Source organism: Bemisia tabaci, chromosome 6 (genome assembly GCF_918797505.1).
Source record: "Bemisia tabaci chromosome 6, PGI_BMITA_v3".
Classification (NCBI taxonomy): domain Eukaryota; kingdom Metazoa; phylum Arthropoda; class Insecta; order Hemiptera; family Aleyrodidae; genus Bemisia; species Bemisia tabaci.
In genome coordinates this window covers 3,804,096-3,821,840 of record NC_092798.1, presented here as the reverse complement: position 1 = coordinate 3,821,840, position 17,745 = coordinate 3,804,096, and the positions used below count along the sequence as shown (strand labels likewise).

The 17,745-nt window shown below is 43.2% G+C and overlaps 1 protein-coding gene across 6 annotated transcripts in view; it reads right to left on the bottom strand.

The window, feature by feature from the left end:
* Rab3-GEF (Rab3 GDP-GTP exchange factor) overlaps positions 1–17,745 on the bottom strand; it is a 100,366-nt gene that overhangs the window by 60,252 nt on the left and 22,369 nt on the right. For all 6 annotated transcript variants that reach the window (XR_011900004.1, XM_072301251.1, XM_019056436.2 and 3 more), the window contains exon 2: positions 1,619–1,982. Coding sequence is in view for 5 of the 6 variants with exons in the window: in XM_072301251.1 (XP_072157352.1) it covers positions 1,619–1,759 (141 nt within the window). In the remaining variant the exon portion in view is untranslated. The remainder of the gene's footprint in view (positions 1–1,618; positions 1,983–17,745) is intronic.

Sequence of the window (17,745 nt, the reverse complement as noted above, 5' to 3'; positions counted from 1 at the left end):
AAGTTTATGTTTTTCTTACGGCTTGGAGTTAAAGTTGAGCGAAGTTCCTGAATAAACGGGATAATACAAGTTGCGGGCCTTGGGGCCGTATTTACGACCCGTGGACCTTCTTCGAGGTTCTTTCTGACATACCAAGGCGCTTACATCAGGAGAGATCGCAAGAACGGAGGATAAATCACCTGCCTTTTATTTTACTGGGTCTTTAACACTTTTTTTTTTTATTTTTTCGGGCGTGAGTGGATTCTCCAGAATTGCGTCAAGCACTTTCACGCACGTGTCACACTTAACGCGATAGCTGGTCGTCAATTGCCTATCCATGGTTTTGAAGGAGCACCTTAAAATCAGTCTTCTAATGCAACAGATTCTTGATTGCATGACCTAAGTCTGTTAAACATTGTGAGCGAAGGGTATGACACTGGTTGCGTAGCCGTAACTTTGAAGGAGGGGTAAAATTAAGAATAAAACGCTCGCTGGTTGCGTGTTTGCGGTTTTGAAGGGATTTCTTGTGTCTATCAGTACCTCGAATTCGTGGTGGAATGACCTGCAATCTAATTATTAAAATTTTGTGTTGGTTGACCGGATAAGACAAGATAAAACAGGAATTAAGTTGATTGGATGGTTTTCTGATGAACCATTATGGTTTTCCTTGTGATGCAGGGAATAAGAGTAAACAATGAGAGGCTTTACCTCTTGAGTTACCGATACTTTGTCGTCAAAACCACCTTTTACTGGGCAAGACAAGGATGATTACTCAGAGAACCACAAAAGCACATAACTCCATTCCTCTCTTGTCCTGTCTTATCAGGTCGACTGACAAAATTTCAATAATCGGGCTGTTTGGTCTGCGAGACGACGTGGACACGGTTTAGGAATCTGATTGCGAGCCCGTAACTTTAAGAGGCCAACATGCAGAATTTGCAGTTTACTGATTGCTGATTGCCCACCTACGGGGCTGAAGGGGCCATCTACAAGTAACAGTGATCTAAAGTAGTAGATTCCAACTAATGGAAAGAAAATGAAAGATAAGGAGGGGGAGGGCAAATAGTGCGCATAACAGTCCTCTAGTGCAGCAGTTAATCGACTGCTAGGCCTTCGCCTGTGAAACAGGGTGGGTAGGTCAGGTGGCTCTGGTTGCATAAACATAACTTCATACGAGCAAAATACAGAGTGTAATGTTGGCTGATTACCTACTTACGGACTTGAAGGGGCTGGGAGAAAAACCTGCAATCCGTAACCTACGCCTTTAAACGGAGCTGGTTCCATACGCGAGACTTTGAAGGGACAAAATACAGAGTGTAACGTTGGATGATTGCCTAGCTCAGGGTTTGAAGGGGCTGAGGGAAAAACCTGTAATCCGTAATCTAAACCTGTAAACCGATGAATCTCGTTTCATACGTGTGACTTTGAAGGGACAAAATACAGAGTTAAATGTTGGCTGATTGCCTACCTCAGGGCTTGAAGGGGCTGAGGGGAACATCTGTAATCCGTAACCTATGCCTGTAAACGGATGAATCTGGTTCATACGCGTGACTTTGAAGGGACAAAATACAGAGTTTAGAGTTGGCTGATTGCCTACCTCAGGGTTTGAAGGGGCTGAGAGGAAAAGATGAGGGCTTACCTGTATGGGCGGCGAGGCACTGTTGATGTTGCCTGGGCCGGGGGCGGCTCTCGGGGGCCCGGTTCGACTCCCGACGATGGCCAGGTAGTCGACGAGCCGCGGGCAGAGGGACTTGGTGTGGCTGTCGCCGGTGGAGCTCATTCTCCGTTCAGGACGAACCGCAGGACCGGGGCCACGTCACGCCGGGGACCGGGGCCACGTCACGCCGGCTCGGAGCTCATCGATACGCATCCGCCACTACGTCACGTCGCTGCAGTGCCTCTCCGACCGCGCAGGCATCGGCCACCGCGCACCGCACGCCTCCATCCTGGTTGCGTCTCACGACTCGCAGGCGCTAGTGCATTGGCATCTTCATCAATTGACACTGCAACAGAAAGGAATTTAATTAGTCTCCAGGCAAATGAAATCAACTGCATAACATACTGTCTAACTACTCAAGATTTCGCGGATCAGTTTCATAGAAGAGAACCAAGTCTAATCGACAGTGGCGTGGCGTGCTTTGCGATATATCGATTGATTCGCAATTCAAACCTATGAAAAAAAGATCAATTATCAGGGCGTTCGCAGCGAACACCTTAGTAATCGATTCTTTACCATAGCTTCAAATGGCGATATATCGATAATCGATCCTTCACGCCACGCCACTGCTAATCGAGACAGAATTGAGAAAAAAGGTTTGGATTTTTCAAGGCGGATAGAGAATGGTGGTCACATTTCGATTTTGGCTGCCATCTTGAAGCGTAGTGACGTCAGGAAGGTACGGGTTTTGCCGTGCAATTCGAGGTTGAGCCGGCCCATGTACCAGATACCGTGTGACGTCCAGACGTCCGGATAGAGGGTACAAAATGCGACCACCATTCTTCATCCGCCTCATGGATTTTTATTCCTCCACAACAAAATTCGAAGTAAACATCGGCGCATATTTTCACTATAAAGCATTTTTCTCAACTTTGAATTGTTAACAGAAGGAAATGGATGGTTGAGCTCAAATTACTCCTACCACATTTTAGTCCAATATGTCACTTGGCTGCTTTTTCTATGATTCCATATATCCTATTTGGGACTCGTACTTCATTATATACATGCCTATGCATGCGTTAAAATGCCTTATTTTTGCTTGATATTAATACATTTTTGAAGGCTAATGACACTGATTCTAGTTCTTAGATCTTGCCCACACAAGTGCAGTTTGCGCGAATTCGTTCAACGAACTAGGGTTTCGCGGAATAAGTTATAGCTAAGTCATGATAAGTTTCTGGAACAAGTTCGCCTGCGGTTCCGCGAACCGCGTTCGTGTGGAAAAGACCTTAAGATTTCGATCATGGCCACAATATTCTCAGGTGCAATTGATGAGATTGTGATAGTTTAAGACACAAGGGTTAAAAAAGAAGAAAAAGAAGCTTCGCCACAATTGACGCAAATAAAGCCCACATTCGATGCCGTTTGAAAACGGAGTGGATCTCGAGACATCTTGCGGTAAAAAGGGCGTCATTCCGTGAAAAATAAGAGCGCATGCATTTCTTTCAAGACGGAACAAGGGGACGTGGGCGGTAAATTAACAAAGGACAAAAGCGAGACAATGGCCAAGTACTCAGAATTACAAAGTATGAATCCGCCCTCGCGACTCGTACCGGAATCCAACGAAGGAAACTCGGCGGGAGTATAAATAAACAAAGGCTATTCTCGGTTAAACGCAACCGGGGAAAGGGCGAGTGGGTCGGCCGGAGGCCTCCACTCAATATTCATCGATTCGCCTGCAAAGCCCATCGCGGCGACCCGCAATACTCATCGCGCGCCTACAAATCCCGGGCGGCAACCCGCATAACGCCGGCGGACTAATGAATGCGTCGAGCGGTAAAAAAGGCGCTGGGGAGCTTTGAGTGGCGCGCCGCTTGATGGGGGCTTTTCTGATGACGTTCGCAACGACCGCCACCGACCCATTCGAGGGGGGGGGGTGTCACGGCCCCCAGAAAACGCACGCATGGATATGACGTGACTGACGAGCTCGCTCGGTATGACGTCATCGGATTAATCCGGGGGATTTTTCATTTATTTATTGTTTTGCGGAGGGGGTTGTTGAGGGTGAGGGTGACGTCAGAATTTATAGAGGGCCGTTTTGATTGGTGGTCGGTGCGTTTGACGTTCCATTTGGACGTATTTATGCTGAAAGGAACTATGTCACACGCAATCCCTGTACACATAGTTCGTTTTAGCATAAATACGTTTATTTCGAAACGAATTGCATCGATATTTCTCTCCGTTCCCCGTGACCGTTTATACGCGTCTGATATTGCGTATGTTCTGCCGTAGCACGTCTCGAACCCTTTCGGTTGAAAGAAATATGACGCTGTGGCGCATCGTTTCTTTCCGTTTGATGCTTGAAAGATTAGAATAGCCGTTGTTTTCGACGAACGTCCTCTGCTGTCTGATGATCGATACTTGACATTTTTATACTGCCGTGCTGAGGAAGGACGCCGTGTGAACATTCGAGAGTTTCCAAATTTCCCTTGATAAAACATGTGTTTTTGACGCAATTTGAGCATAACTTCCCTTGAAACTTTCAGATTTGTTTGATTTTAAGTGCGTACAAAACTGTCTGAAAATGGAAAAAAATATTTACAATTTTCCCAGTAAATTCTGTTTTTCTCGAAGGAAATTCGGCAACGTCTGAAGGCTCATGTGGCGTTCTTCTTTAGCACGGCTATATAGGCCATAGGCTTTAAAAACCTATGACTTTCTCAGGGGCTCCCTGACCAAAATTACATTGATTTCCGAACTTCTTTGCTCAACGATTCACAGTCCTGTATTTAGAATAAGGATGGATTTATGCCCCGGAGTTTGGAATTGATTCAGAGGCCCTTGCTCCGACTTTTCCGGAGGAAAAAAAGGCGGAATATTGAACCTAAGATTGCCCGGAATTTTCGTTCCAACGCTCATGGAAACCAAAAGATAGAGGGAAGAAAATTGATCAAAAATAAATCCCAAATCTTTCATAAAATTTCTCAAGAAGTTTTTTTTTTTTTTTTTTTTTTTTTGAACTTGAGAACTGGATTACATTTTGCAATAAAGAACTAGTATTTCTAGCTAATTTTTGAAATAAAATAAGTGCCATTAGCTTTCCTATGCGGGTAGATGCTTTTATGGATGAGTCAGATATTTTAGTTCCTTACTGCAAAATGTAATCCAATAAACGCTTTCTCCTCAGTTCTGAGTTGAATTATGAGAGTCCCAGTGCGTCAATCGTACTCAACCCCAAAATTTTGATGACGGAACATGAATTGTGATGCTTGACTTTATACCCCGCCTAATGGTGATTCTTGAAAGGTGGCAACACTGTTTTTGCTCTATTTAAATGCATGTAAAACAATCGATTTTTAGCGAAGCAGCTTGCCTCACCTAAAATCGATATTTTCCATGGATTTACATGGAGGAAATACAGTGTTGCCACTTTGCAAAATCGCCACTGCTTGCCTAGTGATTTATTGTTAACCGTTGAACTCCACAGCGAACGAACTCCAGACGGCTCTGAGTTTCGGCTGCGACGTTGTCAAAATCCACAGAAAATCCGCGAATTTTGTGTGAATATCCCAGGTTTCCGCCGAAATTCAACAAGCTCGGTCGGTGGGGTTTCGTCGCGAGCATCTGGTCTGCTTCCGCTCCGGTTGCGCTTAATTGAAAGTGAGAACTTTTCTAATTGAACTTTTTTCCCTCGACTCGACGCGACGCGACGACGGAAACCGCTAATTTGTTCCCGAACTTTGAGCTTTCCGCTCTCATTGTTCCAATCCGCTGTGCTTTCGCTCAAGTTTCAACTTTGGTTCAGTTTGTTTTTGGCAGCAAATCGCTCTGTTGCACACGAGAGGTTCGGATCAGTGGCGTGGCGTGCTTTGCGATAAATCGATTGATCTGCCATTTAAACCTATTGGAAAGGATCGATAGACGGAAGGTTGCGACGAACACCTCAATAATCGATTCTTTACCATGGCTTCAAATGAGGAAATATCGAAAATCGATCGTTCACGCCACGCCACTAGTTCGGATGAATGAATGGACTTCTTAAACGTGTACTCAAGGGCAATATTTAAGACATACATTAAAGAGGCATATGATAGGCATAGATGCATATAAGGCATATCGACGGTGAAACTACCAAACCACGTATCTCGTTTGCGGTAGAGTCCCTTTATACTGAGAGTCAAGACAATGCGAATCCATTTCTGATTGGTTAACCGGATTTTAGGCCTTCACAGTGTCACAAACGGGAATAAAGATTACATTTTCACCAATTGCAAAGATTATAATCTGGAATGGACCGAGGAATTTCGGGTTCGACAAGGAACAAACGGAATGAGAGAAGGAACGGAGAAAGGAATTTAAGAATGAGCCGATCAAAGATTACGAAAAACGTTCAATTTGTATAATCTTTATTCCCGTTTGTGACTCCGTGAGGGGTGTTGTCTTGACTCTCAGTATAAAGGGACTCTAGTTTGCGGTGTTTAAAAATCTACGCTCACATTTTATTTTTTTGAAGTAGACCAAATCAATATCATTCCTTGAAATTTTCACGGAATTTTCTCCGCACAAAGAGGAAAAATCACAGAAATTTTCAAGACTGGATGTTAAGTAGTTTTTCATTTAAAAAATAAAGTATGACAGGAAGTCTGCGACGTCGCAAACCGAGATACGTGGTTCGGTAGTTTCACCGTCGATATATTAAAGGTCCCACTCTGCTCCTTTGGATGGAGTGTAAAAGTTACTCTTGGGAGTCAACCCTCAGATTCGCTTAACGATGACTGATGATCGAAGAGTTGAGCGATTGTTTCAGTAGTCCTGACTTTATTTGCGAAAACTTGCCTATCAAAGTCCTTGATCTGACACACATGAGTCGTCATAAGCAAATGGGTCACTAAACCACATAGAGAAAAAAAAGGAGGTGTTTGCATCTTGAGGATTTAGTGCCCTGTGACGTAGGTCGGTACAGCGTGGTCAGCAAAATCCGGAATTTGAAGTATGGAAAACGGACCATAAGGTCCGATTTTATCGAAGTAAATTTGGTTTTTATCGAGGGGAATATGGCAACGTCTGAAGGCTCTTACGGCGTCCTTCCTTAGCACGGCAGTGTAACGAACCCGATTTTTCCGGGTGTTTATGCGATCCTTCAGCGATGAGGTATACGGTGTGAGGAATCTAATTTTCTCGCAGCTTTCCATCGCTTCCCACCCCCTTCTTTGACGCGGTGCTAACGCGGCTCTATGTAAGCTTTTGTTCATGAGAGCACGTTTGCATGCTGATGTATGTTCCAGCGCAAAAGTTAACACTCTCCCCGTTCCCTCCCTCCGCTCCCTCGGGGAGCTTTCAGACGCAGGAACTCGAAAGCTCCGGAATTGGAGCGCCTCGGAAATTTCCCCGTCAGCCATCATTAGAGAAAGGAACCCATTTGGAGGAAAAGAAGGAGGGGCTCTCTCACAGTGCTAAGGAAAAACGCCGTATGAGCCTTCAGGCGTTGCCAAATTTCCCCTGGCATATCACTAATTTTCAGGATTTTTTTTTTTTTTTTTTTTTAATATTTGTCTACCAATATCTCAGATAATTTTGTTTGTTATTTGATCTAAAACTTCTGAAAATTTTAAGGAAAAATATTCAAAATTTACCTCAAAAATAAGCATTTATCGAAGGAAATTTGGCAAGTCTCGAATGTTCATACGGCGTTTTCCCTTAGCTCTCTCCACCAAGTTAGGGTACATATTTTGTAGCTCCGGATTTGTAAAGGTGCAGTAGGAAAACTTTTAGATGAGCCCCATCGGCCCCGTAAGTCTATGTTCCCTATGGCTCGCGGAAAAATGAAGTTGTGCTTTTTTGGTGTAACGAGCGATGATTTTTCCGACGACTGACGATGAGTTTGATACCGCGTGAGGTTTAAACGAGGCCCATTACACCCTTCGTCTCGCGTGTTTTCCCCTCTGGTTTTTCTTCATTGTGGACGCGTGATTTTCTTATCGTAAATTGCTGGTTATTTTCTTCCTCGTTGTTGGGTAGCAGGTGGGAGGGGAGGGGGATCGAGTAGAAAGATAAATGGAAGTTTCATGTGTTGTCATATCATGCGAATGAGAGTCACTATAAGTTTTACGAGAAACCGGTTGGGCGTTTCTTACTGAAGATTCAACTGATTTATCCTCTGATCGCTCGAAAAAATTATGGGATTTTGGACAGGAAGTCATGGAGTTCATGGAGAGGCCAGAGATTGTGGTTCCTTATTGCAAAACGCAATCCACTTCGCGTTAATATAGTCACCTTCCGACCGGGAAATCGCAAGCGCCATGCGAATTTCAAAAATTACGCCGCTGTTCTATTTTGTTATAGAGAAATAGTTGGTATGGAATGTGTTTGAAAATTTCACTGAATTTTATCGGCAGTACAAAGAAAGTTCATTGAAATTTTTTGACAGCTTCGTTAAACAATGTCTCTGTAAAAAACTAAGAGGGCGGCGGAAATTTTGACGAGTCGCGTGGCGCTTGTGATACTTCATCAATTTAAAAGAGAGGAATTCATGCGGAGTGTGCAAACATTTCAAAATCATGCGTTGGAAAACGCTGACTCCGCGAGTTTAAATATTAAAGCCTAACACAGAGCGGAGCGGCGTGTGGCCAGCGCGACATGCTCATTGGCGCCTACAAACCTAACAAGGATACTTCACGCATTGCGCAATGCGTGAAGTATCCCTGTTAGGTTTGTAGGCGCCAATGAGCATGTCGCGCTGGTCACTGTCGCTCGCCACGCCGCTTCAAGCAACTATTTCACAACAGAGATGTTGCGTTGCACAGTATCATATGAAATTGAAGGCGCTCCAACTTATTAAGAATGATAAGCACCATTTAAGAGTACGGAGCTTTCCTCGCAAAATAAATCAAAATACTGCGACACAAAAAGAGAGCGGTAGTCCAAAAACTCGCCAAGTTATAGCATCCGTATTCAATAACGTTCAGCATAATTTTTGAATTTCATTCGAAAGTGACTCGATTTCGGCAGAAACATTCTTGCTTCACTACTTTGATCAGAAGGTGACGATATCACTTTGGGGGTTTTTTGTTGTCACATCATAGACTCCGGCGCACATTGGATCGAATCAACAGGAGAGGTCGGAAAAAAATTTGAAAACTTACAACGCTTAAACTCCGTTTATACAAAACTTCGAGGTTCTAAAAATGGCTGTGCGGCGCCGAATTTCACTCCTGGATTTTCGAACAGTATCGGTTCCTTTTTGTCCGATTCAGCCGGAACGGAGTCTAGTCGTTTTCTTTTAGCTCTCGGCCGAGCTAGAGTCCCTTTATACTGAGAGTTAAGACAACACCCCTCATGGAGTCACAAACGGGAATAAAGATTACACAAATTGAGCGTTTTTCGTAATCTTTGATCGGCTCATTCTTCAATTCCTTTCTCCGTTCCTTCTCTCATTCCGTTTGTTCCTTGTCGAACCCGAAATTCCTCGGTCCATTCCAGATTATAATCTTTGCAATCGGTGAAAATGTAATCTTTATTCCCGTTTGTGACACTGTGAAGGCCTAAAATACGGGAACCAATCAGAAATGGATTCACATTGTCTTGACTCTCAGTATAAAGGGACTCTAGAATTTCATTCCTGGATTTTCGAACAGTATCGGTTCCTTTTTGTCCGACTCAGGCGGAACGGAGTCTAGTCGTTTTCTTTGCTCTCTCTGCCGAGCGGGACGCGAACGGTAGCGCTCGACGCGACGCGTTAACCCGCTAACGACCGCGCGGCGAACAGCGGGGTTTTTTCGCGGAACACGAGTAAACACTCTGCGCGGAGCTTTTCATTATTCCCTTTTTTCGAGACCGCCGACGGCGACCTAATTCCTCCTCGATCCTCGAGCGATCCGCGTCGTCGGGTCCCCCGGGACGCCCCCCCCCCCCCGCCTTCGGACGCCGCCGCCGCCGTCGCGACGAGACAAGGCCGCAAAACGCAAAAGACTGCCCCCTCTCCACCCTTGTTCCCGTTGCTACATCCTTGCCAGATTGTCCTCAGAAATCAGCACTATTCCCCCCCCCCCCGAGTACCTCCATAGGGAGAGTATGTGCAACTCGAAAATTTGGAGGTTAAGCCGGCCAGGTTGGCCTAGCGGTCAGCGCGTCTGACTCTAGATCAATAGGTCCCGCGTTCGAATCCCGGTGGTGGCGACTTTTCACGGAACTGACGAGTGGATCGGCAGAAACAGATTCCGCTCGGCCTTAATTCCTCGAAAATTTGAAAGCTGGAGCATGGATGTGCCAAAAACCCCCCTGATGTCTGCTGACAATAAAAAATAATCTCGACGTTCAACTCTTGTCTAAAGATGGCTGTGGATTCCTAAACTGGAATAGGAGCCGAATAAACTGCAAAAATAATACATTTGGAGATTAGGTTTAATCAGGTCATGTAGCTCTTGGGGCCCAAAAGGGGAGCCAACCTATAAACTCGAATTATCCAGTGGTACTAATTTTCACATTTCAACTATTTACACTGATCAAAAATTATAAAAGCACGTATAAAACTTGGATTTCGCTTACATTTTCTTAGTTTCAATCCTTAAAGACGCTTGTTTGTAATGCGCTGTCGGCTATATTGAGTGATCTTCCAAATGCATAGGTTGGCAGCGGCACTTTTCTAGTGATTTCCGTTTTTCACGTTGACGCCCTTTTAAGTCCTAAGAGCTATATAAATCGAGTTGTCCATACTCTCCTTATAAAGGTACTCGACTATTCCTCATTAAAACCCATGATAAATATCTGGCTTTAATGGCACAACCTGGCAACTTTGCGTTGCTACCAGACGCTCTCGGGGTGGTTTATGGACTGCGCTCGGATGGCCTGAAAATGAACCGGGGCCTAGATTAAAGTATCGTGCAGGGTAAAAACACCGTAAGTGCATTCCGGTGGTGCCAGGTTTCCTCTCAGAAAATATTTATTTTTGAGGAAAGTTATGAATATGTATTCTTGAAATTTTCAGACTTTTTTGATCAAATTACGGACGAAATCCTCTGAAAAATCGGAAGAGAAATACTGACAAATTTTCCTGAAAATTCGTAATGTGTGGAAGGAAATTTGGCAACTCCTCATAGCTCATACGGCGTTCTTCCTTGGCACGGCAGTAAAGTACCCTCGGGATAAAATTTCCTCGTCGGAGTTTCACGAAGGACACAATGCAGGCGCGTTGTAAGTCTTCAAATCTCAATATTGAGAGAGTAGTAGCACAGCCTCTTGTGTATTTCAATTGAAATATTTCGGTTGTTTCAAATATGCGGTGGAGTTTGCCAAAAGGGCCATCGGCAAAATTTCAAAAGGACTTTAAGATGGAAACTCAAATTGTTCACTCCAGCAAGAAAATCGAGTCAGGGTGGGGGAAAAAATCAATTTTTAGTTCTTGACTTCAGCAGAGCGTTTAAGGGTGTCTACTAAAACAGGCTGACCACAAATCAGTGCTTTCGGCAGAACTTTTTCAGCTCACTCTCAAGAAATTCAGTACCTCAACAGAAAAATTCAGGACTTTTCCAGTGACACTATTTGACGAAATTCGAAAAATTTCGAACCTGTGTAGACAAGGTCATCCATTCATAAGATATGAACGAAAACATTGTGAAAGAAAAAGCATAAATGTGGTTTAATAATCTTAACCTCCGCCGCCGCGCCGCACAGTGCGGCATCCTTATGGAAGATGCGGACAAAAATCGGCAAAAGACACTTAACTTTAAATAATGAAGATAATAGCACCGACATAGGAAAACCCTTTGGCACTATCAAAGTAAAACACTCGAGGAATAAGAAAATGTTATACCTCAGGTTTTTTTGCGTATTTTTTAAGAAAAGTTCATTCGAAGTTGGCAACCTCGAATCAGCCCTGCGTTAACAATATCAAACCAACGTGAAACGCCCAAATTTTAACTTCAAATATCTCTGATGGTCGCAAAAAGTCGCAAAATCTTTTGGGAGGATTGAAGTTGGATATCTGAGGATTCGGAAAACGTCAACCACTCAGAGCATTTTTCGTTTCAAGCGAGAAATCTTAATTTGAAGTTGACGTATTTTTCCCGTGTATTTCTTATGGACCAGTGATTCTCGACCCATTTCTCGACCACTTTCTATCCAAATTTGAAGTAGTTTTGGGCGAAAAATTTGGAAATTGGCCATCGTTGTGAGTCAGAAATATCTTCAAGATGACACACTCAAAAAAAATATTCAAATATCGAGTTGTGAATTTTTGACTTTTGTCCACAGAGGGCCGCACTGTGCGCCGTGCTGACCGCACTATGTTTGGCGCAATGCGTGAAGCATTCCTTCAGTCTTGTAGGCGCTATGCGTTTCACGCCGATCGCTGCTAAACGCACTGTGTTTGACGCAATGCGTGAAGTATTCATGCAGCCTTGTAGGCGCTAATATGTGTTACATGCCGACCGCCGCGCCGAGGGCTTCTCATTTTCATCTCAAGTCCTTGTCATCATAGCTCTCTGCGCCCCACCGTTCGGGGCCAAATTGCCTATTTGGTTTCTCTCTAAACTCAACTAATTAAAGGTGCTATTTCTTCTATCACCAAAAGACGACAAAATTAGAAATTACCATGCCTTTACTCTCAGGAAATGAGAGATTTTTTGGAATTTTCTCATTTGTAATTTTATTTCTGAGTCCGATTTTTTTTATACATGCATTTGAACAAATTTCAAAATTTGCCGCCATGAGTCGCGGCCCATGTGGCCACCCCTAAATCCGGTCCTACCTTCTTGCGGAATTTCCGCACTTTGACAATACTTCCGGGCCGCCCTTAAAAATCATTACTATTTCCGAACCTTCTTGTAGAATTTCTGCACTTTCAGACCTTCTGGACCGCCCTCAAAAATCTAGAATCAGTACTACTTCCGGACTTTTCGGGAATTCCGGACTAGTAGACACCCGGAAGGAAAATACAGATGAGCGAAAACCCGAACCCTGGAAGCTTTGTAACGGTATGGCACGGCGCACGGTGGATCGAGTCAACAGGAGAGGTCGGACAAAATATGTAAACTTTGAACGCTTATAACTCTGTTCATACAAAACTTTGAGGTTTTAAAAGTGTTTCCATTGATTTCTTCGTAAAATTTTAATTTAGAAGCACCCCTTGAGATTTAAAATGTGACGAATTACGGATGAAAATTTGCAGTTTTAGTAAAAAATTTCATGTTCGACCTCTACGATTGACTCGATCCACTGTGCGGCACGGCGCTGCTGAGCAAAATACTCACAGCCTAAAAACTTAACTGCCCGTGGGAGCGGGAGCCTGGCCAATGTTGAGTCCCAAACCTCTCCGAAACACTCCTGTGCTAATGAAGAACGCCGTAAGAACATTCGAGAGTTGCCAAATTTCCGTCGATAAAATTTTTATTTTGGAGGAAAAGTATGAATATTTTTCATGGAAATGAACCACTAGACAAGGTAAGAATTTCAGCATTCTGATACATGTTCCTTAACCAAAATTTCACATAGAACACGATGCACATAACGAAAATTACCGAAATTAACTCCTTTTGAAGATATTCAATGATTCTTGATGCGTGAATTCAAATCACCCGCTCATGAAAACTCAATGCTCTACGTGATTCACATCGCGCGCTAAACGGTATCATGACCTAGTCTCTACGATATACAAATCTGGCAACCTCAATCTTGACGCTTTGGCTCAGCTATAGCAAATTGCTTTTAGTTTGAACAACACATGGTAGGAGCTAAACATTGCTCGATTGAGAAGCTTGTTGAAACCGTTGTAGTGCGCAATTTGACTTACGTAGAGCTTTGAGTTTCTTGTAAGCGGGCAGTCCGAATTCCTCGTAACCAATGTGAAATAAAAACGTTAATATCTTCGTTAGGAGTTGGTTTCAGTAATTTTCGTTGTGCGAATCGTGTTCTACGTGAAATTCTGGTCAAGAAACATGTATCAGAATGCTTAAATTCGTACCTTGTCTAGTGGTCCATTTTCAAACGTTTTAGATCAAATTACAAACAAAATGGAGATGTTGCATGTGTGAGGAATTTGCAATTTGACTGTTGATTCTTATGTAAAAGTTCGCGAGAAACACAATGATGCCACTGGTTTTCTCTGAAATCGTCTCCCAAGCTCAAAAAAAGCTCTCAAAGTGAGGCCAAAATGGAGGGGATATCCCACCCTACCCTGAGAGTCCACCTCTACATCAAAACAATCTCTCCATGCAAAGATAGGGAGCAAATACATTGACAGGGCTGCCACTTCATTTGGGGACTCCAAAACTGAAAACACGGTAACCCTGCTAATGTATTTGCTCCCAATCTTTGCATGGGGAGTTTGTCTTGATGTAGAGGTGGACTCTTAGGGTAGGGTGGGATATCCCCTCCATTTTGGCCTCACTTCGAGAGCTTTTTTGAGCTTGGGAGTTGATTTCAGAGAAAACCAGTGGCACCATCGTGTTTCTCGCAAACTTTTACATAAGAATCAACAGTCAAATCGCAATTCCCTCACACATGCAACATCTCCATTATCTGAGAAATTGGCAGACAAATATTCAACGATTTTCCTGAAAATTAATGATTTGCCAGGGGAAATTCGGCAACACCTGAAGGCACATACGGCGTTTTTCCTTAGGAGAGCCCGGAACGTGACCGACCCGCTGAACTTCTGGAGGCGAGCGGAGCCCAGGTGGAAACGTGAGCCAACTTACTTGACGGTAAACACACCGAAACTGGGCTCTAAGTACACAGTCTTATTCCATCTCGATTATTTCGTCCGTTTTATTCCAGGGCCCCTGCCCGGGGAATATAATGGAGCTCGAGTTCATAATAGACGTTAGTATACCCGTTGGAATTATTGATGAGCGAACCCCGCGTCTCTGATGACAGTCTCCGAGCTTTGAGAGTAAATAATAGCACCCCCTCCCCCACCCCGCGTTACACTAAATAATTGGATTGTCTGATACAACATTGGTCCACGCCTAAAATAATAACCGAACGGGTTGTTTTCGAAAATAAAGCAAGTCCGTTCCCAAGATGAGCTCCACAACGCTGGTGGCTTTATATACACCACGGCTCTTCTGGGAATAGGACATGGTCCTTTATGGAAATAACTCGTTCAAATGTCATGAGGTCGGCGTCCTTCTCCGATCCCTGAGGGAGGGGGTATTTCATTCATGACTTCTCTGTCCGAGCTGAAATCAACATCCCTAGGGACTCCGCCATCGTTTCTGCCAAAACTTATTTATGTTCGTCTTATTTCATCAATTTTTTGGCCAGATCTATAGGGCATATTCTACTTGGTGGTGAACTCATCGACTCTTTGTCGCGGAACGAAATTTGCGGGATTCCTGACTTGTGGAACGAATTTTCATGAACAATTTTGGAATTTTGGTACGGAAGAAATTTGTTTCTCTGGAAAAAAGGGTGCCTACAAAGGCCCTATTTAAGAGACCTTGATGCAAAAGTTATTTTCGAAGGGCATCAGATTCGCCCGAGTATGACCGATGATCAAAGAGCAGATCAATTGGATTCCATTTTGCGATTCGGAACTATAATTACTGGCTTATCCATCAAAACACTTGTGTGCATAGGAAAGCTATCGGCACATACGTTGTTTCGAAACTATGAGATAAAAATTGTAGTTCCTCATTGCAAAATGTGGTCCAACCCGTTCAACAACACTATCTAATTTACAAAAACTTCCTTCGCGAAGTGTTCACTCCGACATTCATCAGTGCTTATTAGGTGAATTTTATTTAGGTACATTACCGATTACATCGATTGATACAATACATTGTCTCTGTCTGTTGGTCACACGTCAAATGCTGAACCTAATCCACTACTGGCTTATCGATAAAAACACATATGTGCATGTGTAATGGCACATACGTTGTTTCGAATCTGAGATAGAAATTTTATTTCCCAATTGCAAAATGTAGTTCAATCCGTTCAGCAGCACTATCTTCTTTTGCAAAAACTTCCCCACGCGGATCGTTCACTCCGTTATTTATCAGTCATCATTAGGAAAATTTTATTTGAATTTATACTTAACACGTTGCTCATCAATCATCATAACGCAAAAGCACCTTCACTCCTGAATTTATCTTTTGCCTTACCCTATTGCATTGCTTAGAATGATGGTGCTGGGCTTATAAAATATATTGTCTCTATCTGTTGAACACACGTCAAAAGCGGAACCTAATCCACTATGCACAGTACAATAGCGAGAACGCCACAAATTGTATACACGGCCACGTCAGCAGACATCAACTTTTTTATTTGGGTCAAGGGATCTTTTATTTGAAGCTAGATAGACTCAACCCTGAACAAATCCCAAAGCACACACATTTTAAACTTTTAATAAACTCTCTAATTTCACAGAGTAGGTATTCTTTTATAGCTTGTTGCGTACTTTGTTCTTCATGGTTTGAAGCACTCGCTGTTTTAAGGAGCGCCTACTAAGGTAGTCAAATGGACTGCATTTTGCAATTTGGAGCTATAAATTCTGGCTCATCTGAAAAACCACTTATGGGCATAGGGGGAACTAATGGCACATACGTTGTTTTTAAATCGGGCTAAAATTTATAGTTCCAAATTGCAATATGCAGTCCAAATTAAACTCTACTAATAACATTGATTGTTGGAAAAAATCAAAGACAAACTCCCGAATTTTAGAGGGGAAAAACTCATGAAAATCTATAGGAAAAAATGCATTATGCTGTTCTTCTCCGGGTGAAAATGCCACCTTGCGATTTCATGAGTGTTTTATCACTTCAAACACAAATTTCACGAGTATCATACCTTTTTTGCAGTTTACTTTGCATTTGGTAGGTACAAATATGAAAAATTTCTAGAAATTGACAAGCTTTATTTGCTGAGTTTTTTATTGCGACAAATATAACAGCAACTTTCCCTACATACCTACAGCTTCTGGCGATTACCATGTTCACTTGTAATTTTAGACCGATTTTGGACTTGGAAAGTTTTCATCTTTAGCCAAGTTCCGGACTTACAATTTTTCTTCGCTAGTTGACCAATAGTTTTTGTATTTTTTTGTCACTACTGATTACGATGCTATATAATGTGCTTTTTTTTATTGTAACTAATTGTATGGGGTAGAGGGGGACTCTTGGCATGAGCCATGATCCCAATCGGCCTATATTTCGCAATAAGGAACCACGATTTCTGACTCCACCGTAAAAGCACCGGTCTGCATTGGGAATCTAATGGCACATACGTCGTTTCTCAAATAAGCCAGAAATATTAGTTTCTTTTTGCAAAATGAAGTCCAATTTTGGGTCTTTCTTGTAAGAGTGTTTGAACATAAAAAAATAAATAAAATAATTTTACTTAAGCATGAACAAAATAGGGTTTCTAATTTAAATACTTCAACATTTTATCAACTTTTTTTGGGAGGGGGATTCCATTTCGGGGGATCATTTCCGCGGGGGAACTTCGACATTGCATGCTACCAGGAAAGTATTCAAAGGTAGTTACTGTTTGCAAGAACGCCAAGCGAGGCAGAATAAAGAAAGAACTCATAAAAACGTAATCCGGGGTGTCTGGCGGCGGCTGTCTAATATAAACCTTTCATTTTCACCCTTGGGGAGGGCGTGAAAATAAAAGCGGGCTGCCGGCAAGGCTGATGGTAATCCGGTGTTCGCATTACGGCCCAGCGGTGGCTCTCCGCTCTTCCCGTTTAACCACCCGCACCGTAACGTAACGTAATGTGACGTAATGACATGCGGTGCGGCGCGGACGGACGCGCGGAGGGGGTTGCTTTCAACGTCCGCGGATCCCTTGACCCAAATAAATAAGTTGACGTCTCTTGACGTCTCTTGACGTCTCTTGACGTCACCCAGAACCGAATCTATGATGCGAGAACGATAGCTGGTATCCGCCCATAAAAAGAACTGCAAAACCACGCGTGGAAGTCGCGGGTGGGTGAGAAATGAGGTTCCTTCAAAGACATAGAGACGGAGCGCTAAAAGCAAAAAATGAAGCTTCTTTTCAATCACCTCTACTATTGGCTAGAGGATTGGCGGCGAAATCGGGACAAGTTTGAAATTCAAATGTAGGGCGGGAACTAAATAAAACTGCGGAATTATTTTAAGTGCTGTTCATAA